We start from the raw sequence: 8,541 nt of genomic DNA, 5'->3' as shown, positions 1-8,541 counted from the left end.
TCCCTTTTAACACTGTTGGAAAAGTTTTTAGATGTGCATAGGGATTTGATTCTTAGAAGATCACATTCAATCTATTTTATCCTCTCCTGTTTGTAAGTTGGTTTTATTTTTATTTTTCATGTCATTAGTCTAGTGTTTTAGATTCTTCAGTCCAAATATTTATCATGCAGAATTCCTTCATTTTCCTTTTTTTTTTTTTTTTTTAATGACCAGGACTTTGTAAATACATCTCTTCCTAGGAATTTCTTTCAAGTAGTGAAGAATGCGTCATAGATGCACACATACATTTATAGAGATGATTGATCTAAAATATAAAAAGGACATTATGCTCAGATACTGTTGTGAGTTGCTATCAGGTTGGCATGTGGCTAATTTTAACCCTGTGTCAAAGGGAATTAAATGCTGCTTTGCCTAGTACTGTTCCCATAATCCAATACAATTTAGATGGTTGTGACACTTAGTGTTTTTTCCATTAACTCATTTTTAAAAGGTGGTTACCTGGCCTTTCTTCTTAGTCTATTTTAATCTGGAAATTCTGATTAAACCTTTTCAGCATCATTTCCAAACCCAAGCCTTCACTGACTCATAGGTAATGCCTGTGAATGGGTGCATTGGCTGGGAAGAATGCTGAATTCAAGGAAGAATTCTACTAATGAAACACCATTACCTGCATTTAAATGTCTTAATTTTCTAATGATACCTAAATAAAGAAGAAATAAAACTAAAACATATGTTCTACTTTGTGGAATTTTGCTTTTATTTTTAAGTCCTCCTCTATCATGCTTGAAACAATTCTGAATTTGAAATTAAGTTTAGGAAAATATTTTCATCTTTCAAATTAAAAAAAAAAAACCCAAACACCCCACCATTCCCAGATATAAGTTATTTACCATACAAGTTAACATGAAGGAATGTCCCATCTATAAATATGATATTAACCTAACTGTTGTTCTTCCAACAGCTTAAAAAAACACTTCTGAGATGTCATGAAAAAGTGGTGCCAATTGTTAAAATGACATGATGACAGTGTCACACTCCCCCCTCTCCCCAAACTTCACAAAGAGAAATGAGAATCATTGTGTCAGAAGACCAAGTCTGGTTGCTATGAGGTGGAAGTTAGACATATCTTTAGTCTTCAATCTTTTACCAGTTCTACCCTTCTTAGCAATTCGGGATGTGAGAATTCATTGCATTGACCACAAAACTCATGGGTTTTTGGTGGGTTTTTTGTTTGTTTGTTTTTATTTTTTTTTTATGGAAGTAACAGGTTACAATTCAGTATCTGAACACTGAATGACTAAATGACTCAGGATAGAATTCTTCAACCAAAACAACCTCATCTCAGTTGTACCTGCAGGAAGTCCATTTTCAGTTGTCCTTGGTAGCTATTCAAAATTATCCTTCAAAGAGATTTTACCAATTTATTTTCTTATAACAAGTGTAATAGTAAACTGTGTAGTTATGATTGTAAAAAGAAAAAAAGTACACTTTTCCTCTCTATCTCTGTTACACACACACCCTCACACACATAACATTTTTTATTAAGCTGTGAGTGGTTAAAACTCGACTTTAGAAAAAGGTTTTGAGAGATAAAAAAAGGATCTAGATCTCATCATTTCCCATTGAGTTGAATTGTTTCAAGATCTCACATTACCTCTCCCTGCTCTGCTCTTTTTGCTTAATTTCTCTTCTGACCTAAAGTTTTGCTTTGGTTTCTGTTCTTACAGCAACTTCCTCAAGGCCCGCATTGTCTAGCTATGTGGCAATAGCTTTGGGGCTTCTGACAACAATTCTTGTGAGTTTGCTCCTGTATCAGTGGAGTCTATGCCATGGTAAGTGCTAATTTAAACCAAACTTAATTTTTTACTTTCTCTATTTTGTATTTTAAGAGCAGCATGTTGTTTTTAGGTGCCATTGAGTTGAGGATGACTGATGGCAACTGTATAAACAACAGATTTGAACCTTGACTTATCATGTGCCATCCTCATAATCTCCAACATCTTCAAGCCCATTGCTGCAGGCACTGTGTCAGTCTACCTAGTGGAGTATCTTCCTCTCCTTTGCCTCCCCTCCATCTTCCCAACCATGATGTCCTTATCCATGGAATAATCTTCCTTAAAAACATGCCAAAATGTGTGAGATGAAGCTTCATCATCTTTGGCTGCACTTTCTCCAAGACATGTATCTGTTTGTTCTTTTGGCAGTCCGTTAGATATTCAGCATTCTTCTCTAACACCACATTCAAAAGCATCACTTCTTTTTTTGTCGTCTTTAGTCATTGTCCAGCTCTACAACATAATTCAATAAAAAATTTGAAAATGAAAATTAATCCAGACAAAATAAATCCATCCCTAGGGTACTGTGAGTTAAAATTTATTTGATGGAGATAGGTTTATATATGTAATGACTTCTGTTTTTGAGTTTAACTTCCTGGACTTTGAAGATTTGTATAAAATGTTTGTTTTCCTAACAGAATTGTGATCAAATTCTCTCAAATCTCTTCTATTTGCCCTTTTTTTAAATAAAGCAAATATAGAGATAGGTTCTGATCAAAGTAAGCTTATAATATTAAAGAGTGCTTTTTAAATTTTATATTTTATCAATTATTTTCTTGCTACCATGTATTATAATCAAATTAAACATAGTTTATAATATTAATGATGTTTACCTTTGACATAATGGTTATATCATAATTTAATATATACATATTTCAATTCTTATCCCTCACCTTTTGGTGGCACTCACATTTTTTTAAAGCTAACCTTTCAAAGATGAACTGACTCTAACAATCCAGAGTATCCTCAGTTTATTGTCTAAGAATTCAGAGGCCTTATTTAAGGCTATATTAACTAGGTGTTATTGTTAGTAACAGGCTAGTTAGCAAAGGCATTTGACTTTGGATCACAACAAATTGTGGCTAAAATGGAAAGAATGAGAATCCCAGAACACTTGATTGTGCTGATGTAAAACCTATTCTTAGAACAGGAAGCTGGAGTATGAGTAGGGCACGGGCACACTGCATGATTCAAAATCAAAAAAGGAATGTGCCAAGGATGTGCCATTTCTCCATACCTTTTCAACCTATATGCAGAACAGATCATCCGTGAGGCTGGACTTTGTGAAGAAGAATGTGGTATCAGGACTGGAGGAAGACTCATCAACAACATGTGTTATACAGATGACATAGTCCTGCTCACTAAAACTGAGGGGGATTTGAAGTGTTTGCTGCAGACGATCCAGGACTGTAGTCTTCAATATGAACTGCATCTCACATCAAGAAAAAAGATTCTCACCACGGGACCAATTGAACAGCATGCTCATAGATGGCGAAGTGATTGAGATTGTTACAATTTCATCCTGCTCAGACTCAAAATCAACACTGTTGGCACCAGCAGTAAGAAAATCAAAAGATGAGTTGCTTTAAGAAAGATTGGTATCAGGGATCTCTGAAGAGTGCCAAAGAGCAATGATGCCAGTCTAGACACTAAGGTATCTGGTCCAGGCCATGGTCTTCCTCATTACTTGCTATGCATCTGAGAGCTGGAATATATATAACTAAGGATAACAGAAGAAGAATTCATGTCTCTTGTGTACTAAAGAAGAGTTTTTAACATATTATGGATTGTCAAGAGAACAAACATATCTGTCTTTGAATGGGTGAAACCATATTGCTCCTTGGAGACAAAGATTTTGAAACTCCATTTGATATGTTTTGGGCATGTTTCCAGGAGGGAGCAGTTCTTGGAACAGGAAATCATGCTTGTGCAAGTGGAGGGTCGATGCAGGAAAGAAAGACTCTGGATGAGATGGATGGGCATAGTGATTGTGGCAATGAGAGCAGGTGTGTCAGAGACAGTGAGATTGGCTTAAGATAGGGCAGGGTTCAGAGTTATTGCTTGTAAGGTTGCTGTGATTTATAGTTATCATAATAGCACATAACAACAACTACAACAATATGATAACAACTACTATTAGTAAAAGTGACAGGACTGAACCTAGATCCTGACTCTTAGAACCTTTGCCTCAGACTCAAGACCTATACTTGACAAAGGAGATGACAAAGGAAATTGGGGACTTCTGACATAGGCTGGATAGTGATTAAGATCATAGTTGATGCCAAAGATAAAAATCTACAATGTGCTAAGTTTTTAGCTCAATCCTTAGAATTCTGTATTGGTCCCATATCAAGACTTTTCTCATAGAAAAGTTGTCCAATGTTTACATAAAAAGAAGTACTTTTCTCACATTTTAACTCTCAGGTTTATAGTAGATAAATAATTCTATGTGCTTATGTTGTTGTTGTATCTGCAGTTGAGGTCAGACTTATAACGACCCTATGTACAATAACTCTGAAGCCTGCTCTGTCCTGAGCCAATCTCACTGACTCCAGCACATCTACACCCATTGTCCTAGTTACTGTATCAATCCATCTTATCCGAGGTCTTCCTCTCCTGCACTGTTCCTTCACCCTTCTGAGCATGATGTCCTTCTCCAAGGATTGGTCTTGCCTGGCCACACGCCCCTAATATGTAATACAGAGCTTCAAATTCCTAGCCTCCAAGAAGAAGATTTCACTTTCTCTAGGACAGGCCTATTTGTTTTCTTGGTGATACATGGTATGTTCAAGACTCTTCTCCAGCACCACAACCCAAAGGCATCAGTTCTTATAGTGTACAATAAGACCTATGAAGGCTAGAACTTGTGTAAGGCAGAAACCTGTCAGAGAAGGAAAATTCCCTGTGTATTTATGAGGTACAGTTCTTACTAGAGAGTGATAAAAAGTGGTAAACACCTGTAAAGGTGAAAAAAAAATTGTGAGATACAGAAAAGCAAGGAAATCTCATTTATGACTTTCACAGATTTCAGTGTATATTGACTCATATGTGCCCACTATGAGATTGTGCTTGTAGTGAGGTGTGTCCTTCCTTACAAGGGAAGCGTAACAGAAGTTTGAATCTTGGTAGAAATCACCTTCAGTGTTTATTCAGTTCTTTTTAATTTTGACAGAACTATAATAAAATAATTTTAAAAAGAAATAAGAATTTACTAAAAATTTCGGTGAGAAACCTGTCACTAGTCACTTGAGCATCACATACCCTTCTCTGTCAGAAAGGTTTTAAAAAGACATTAAAATTTTTTTGTGAAGTATAACTATCTTATATACTCTCTAGTGGTTTTAGACAATTATATCACAAATAAAAGAGTAAAAAATTTCACTCCAGTTAAGGTGCATTTCTTTTCTTCTGCACCATTAGATATCTTGTCGAGGTTGGGTATTCTGAAAGATTTTTCCTGGTTTAAGCAACATGCATCAAACAGTTAAGAAATTATGCAGTGAGCATATATTGTGTGGTTGTTATGTGCCTTTGAGTTGCCTGTGACTCATCGTGACCCTATGTACAATAACTCTAAAGCCTGCCTTGTAATGAGCCAGTCTTACCAACTCTAACACTCCTACACCCATTGCTCCAATTTTATTGTATTAATCCATCTCATCCAGGGTCTTCCTCTCCTGTACTTTCCTTCCACTCTTCCAAGCATATGTCGTTCTCCAAGGACTGGTTCTTCCTGGCCAAGTATCCAAGGGATGTGAGACAGAGCTTCAAAATCCTAGCCTCCAAGGAGAAACTTGACTTCATCTCTTCAAGATAGACTTCTTTGTTTTCTTGGCAGACCATGGTATATTCAAGACACTTCTCCAACACCACAACTCAAAGGCATCAATTCTTCTTCTGTCATCCTTAGTCATTGTCCAGCTCACTGATGCATAGCAAGTAATTATGAAGACTATGACCTGGACCTTGGTCTCTAGGCTGATATCATTGCTTCTTAATACTCTGGAGAGGCCCCTGACAGCCGATTTTCTGAATGCAATTCATCTCTTGATTTCCTAACTGCTGGGGCCAAGAGTATTGATTTTGGAGCCGAGCAAGGTGTAATTGTTAACAATCTCAATCTCTTCCCCATTTATCATGGTTCTGTCAGTTGGCCCGGTGGTGAAAATCTTTGCCTTCTTGATGTTAAGCTTTAATCTATAATGAAGACTACAGTCCTTGACCTTCTGCAACAAGAGCTTCAGGTCCTCCTCAGTTTCAGCAAGCAAGGTTGTGTTATCTGCATAAAGTAGGTTGTTGATGAGTCTTCCTCTAATCCTGATGCCACATTCCTCCTCATAAAGCCCAGTCTCCCGAATGATTTGTTCTGCATATAGATTGAAAAGATGAAGATGTGGAGACAGGATGCATCCCTGATGCACCCATTCCCTGAGTTTGAACTTTGCAGTGTTTCCCTGCTGTGTTCTGAGGACTGCTTCCTGGTCCAAGTACAGGTTTCACATAAGCACAATCAAATGTTCTGGTATTCCCATTCTCCTCAAGGTTAGCCACAATTTGTTGTGAACCATTTAGTCAAATGCCCTTGCATAGTCAATGGAACATAGATAGACATTTCTCTGGTACTCTTTGATTTCTGTCAAGATCCATCTGACATTGGCAATAATGTCTCTAGTATAACAACCTCTTCTAAACCCAGCTTGTATTCCTGTTCCAGTTGTTTCTGGATAATCTTCAGTAGGATTTTGCTTGTGTGTGATATTGGTGATATTATTTGATAATTTCCATACTCTGTTAAGTCACCTTGTTTTGGAATGGGAATAAATACTGATCTCTTTCAGTCAATTGGCCAGGTAGTTGTCTTCTAGATTTCTTGCCACAACCTGGTGCCACAACAGGGCAGCATCTGTTTGTTGAAATATGTCAATTGGTATGCCGTCAATCTGTGGGGCCTTATATTTTGAAAAGTCCTTCAAGTGAGCATATGTACTCATACTAATATATATGAATTATACAGAGAGTTTACTAATAATAATATTGTATACACAGAGCAAGGGAAAACTGCATGGTTTTAAACTGGGAAAGGTGTGTGTCAGCATTGTATCCTTTCCCCATACCTATTCAATCTGTATGCTCTGAAAATTATTTGAGAAGCTGAACTTTATGGTGTCTTCATCATATGGCATCATGTTTTGGGGAAAACTCATTGGTATGCAGATAACACAATCTTGGTTGCTCAAAGGGAAGAGAACTTGAAATGTTTGGTGCAGAAAATCAAACAGTGCAGTCTTCAATATAGATTGTATCTCAACCTCAAGAAAACAAAAATTCTCACCACTGGAACAATAGGTGACATCATGTTAAATGGAGAAAAGATTGAAACCATTATTGACTTCTTACTTGGATCTACAATAAATACACTTGGCAACAACAGTCAAGAGATCAGGAGACATATTGCACTGGGAAAGACTGCAGCAAAGGACCTTTGAAAATTATGGAAGAGCAATGATGTTAGTTTGCAGACTAAATAGCAACTGATTCAGACCATGGTCTTTTTATTCATTTGCTATTCATTTGAGAACTGGACATTTAATAAGGATGACAGGAGAAAAATTGATGCCTTTGAGTTGTTTTGTAGGAAAGTACTGAATATCCCATGGACTGCCAAGATAACAAACAGATATGTTTTTGAAAGAGTGAAGTCAGATTGCTCTTTGGAAGTAGGATGGTGAGGCTTTATATGACATATTTTGGACATGCTGCTACAAGAGGATGTTCCTTGGAGAAGGACATCATGCTTGGGGAGGTGGAGGGTCAGTGAAGGGCAGGAAGACCCTCAACTAGATGGATTGATACAATAACTGCAGCAATGGGTTCAAGTGTGTCAGCGATTGTGAGGTTGGCACAGGATAGGACAAGGTTCAGATCTATTGTTTAAGTGCTGCTGTGAATAGTAGCTGACGGCATTGTTGTTGTTGTTATGTGCCATTGAGTCGCTTGCAACTCATAGCAGCCCTATGCACAACAGCCCTAAACTCTGCCCTATCCTGTGCCAATCTCACCATCTCTGACACACCTACCCCTATTACCCCAAGTTACTGAATCAATCCATCTCATTGAGGGTCTTCCTTTCCTGCGCTGTCTCTCCACCCTCTCAAGCATGACATCGCTCTCCAAAGACTGGTCCCTCCTTGCAACATGTCCATAGTATGTCAGATGAAGTCTCAGAATCCTTGCCCTCCAAGGAGCAGCCTGAATTAACTCTCTCCAGGACAAACCTGTTCATTTTCTTAGCAATCCATGGTATATTCAATACCCTTCTCCAACATCACAGCTCAAAGGCATCAATTCTGCTTCGATCATTCGTAGTCATTGTCCAGCTCTCTGGCATGTTATCAGGTGCACCTTAGTCTCCAGACTGACATCGTTGCACTTCAGTACTTTAGAGAGGTCGCTAACTGCAGACTTTCCCATTGCAATATGTCTTTTTATTTTTCTGGCTGCTGGTGCCAAGAGTGTTGACTGTGGAGCCAAGAAAACCAAAACTGAACAATCTCAATCTCTTCACCATCCACTGTGATGCTGCCAATCGGCCCAGTGGTGAGACTCTTATTTGTTGTTGTTGTTATGTGCCGTCGAGTCGCCTGCGACTCATAGCGACCCTATGTACAACAGCCCTAAACTCCGCTCTGTCCTGTGCCAATCGCAC

The 8,541-nt window shown here is 38.0% G+C and overlaps 1 protein-coding gene across 1 annotated transcript in view; it reads left to right on the top strand.

Annotated features, from left to right (window-relative positions):
• Positions 1–8,541, top strand: part of KLRG1 (killer cell lectin-like receptor subfamily G, member 1) — a 59,888-nt gene that overhangs the window by 22,159 nt on the left and 29,188 nt on the right. The window contains exons 2-3 of the mRNA XM_006901762.1: positions 1,728–1,836; positions 4,662–4,669. Coding sequence (XP_006901824.1) covers positions 1,728–1,836; positions 4,662–4,669 — 117 coding nt within the window. The remainder of the gene's footprint in view (positions 1–1,727; positions 1,837–4,661; positions 4,670–8,541) is intronic.

Source organism: Elephantulus edwardii, unplaced genomic scaffold (genome assembly GCF_000299155.1).
Source record: "Elephantulus edwardii isolate Elephantulus edwardi_28Jun2011 unplaced genomic scaffold, EleEdw1.0 scaffold00342, whole genome shotgun sequence".
Classification (NCBI taxonomy): Eukaryota; Metazoa; Chordata; class Mammalia; order Macroscelidea; family Macroscelididae; genus Elephantulus; species Elephantulus edwardii.
This window is presented reverse-complemented; position numbering and strand designations above follow the sequence as displayed.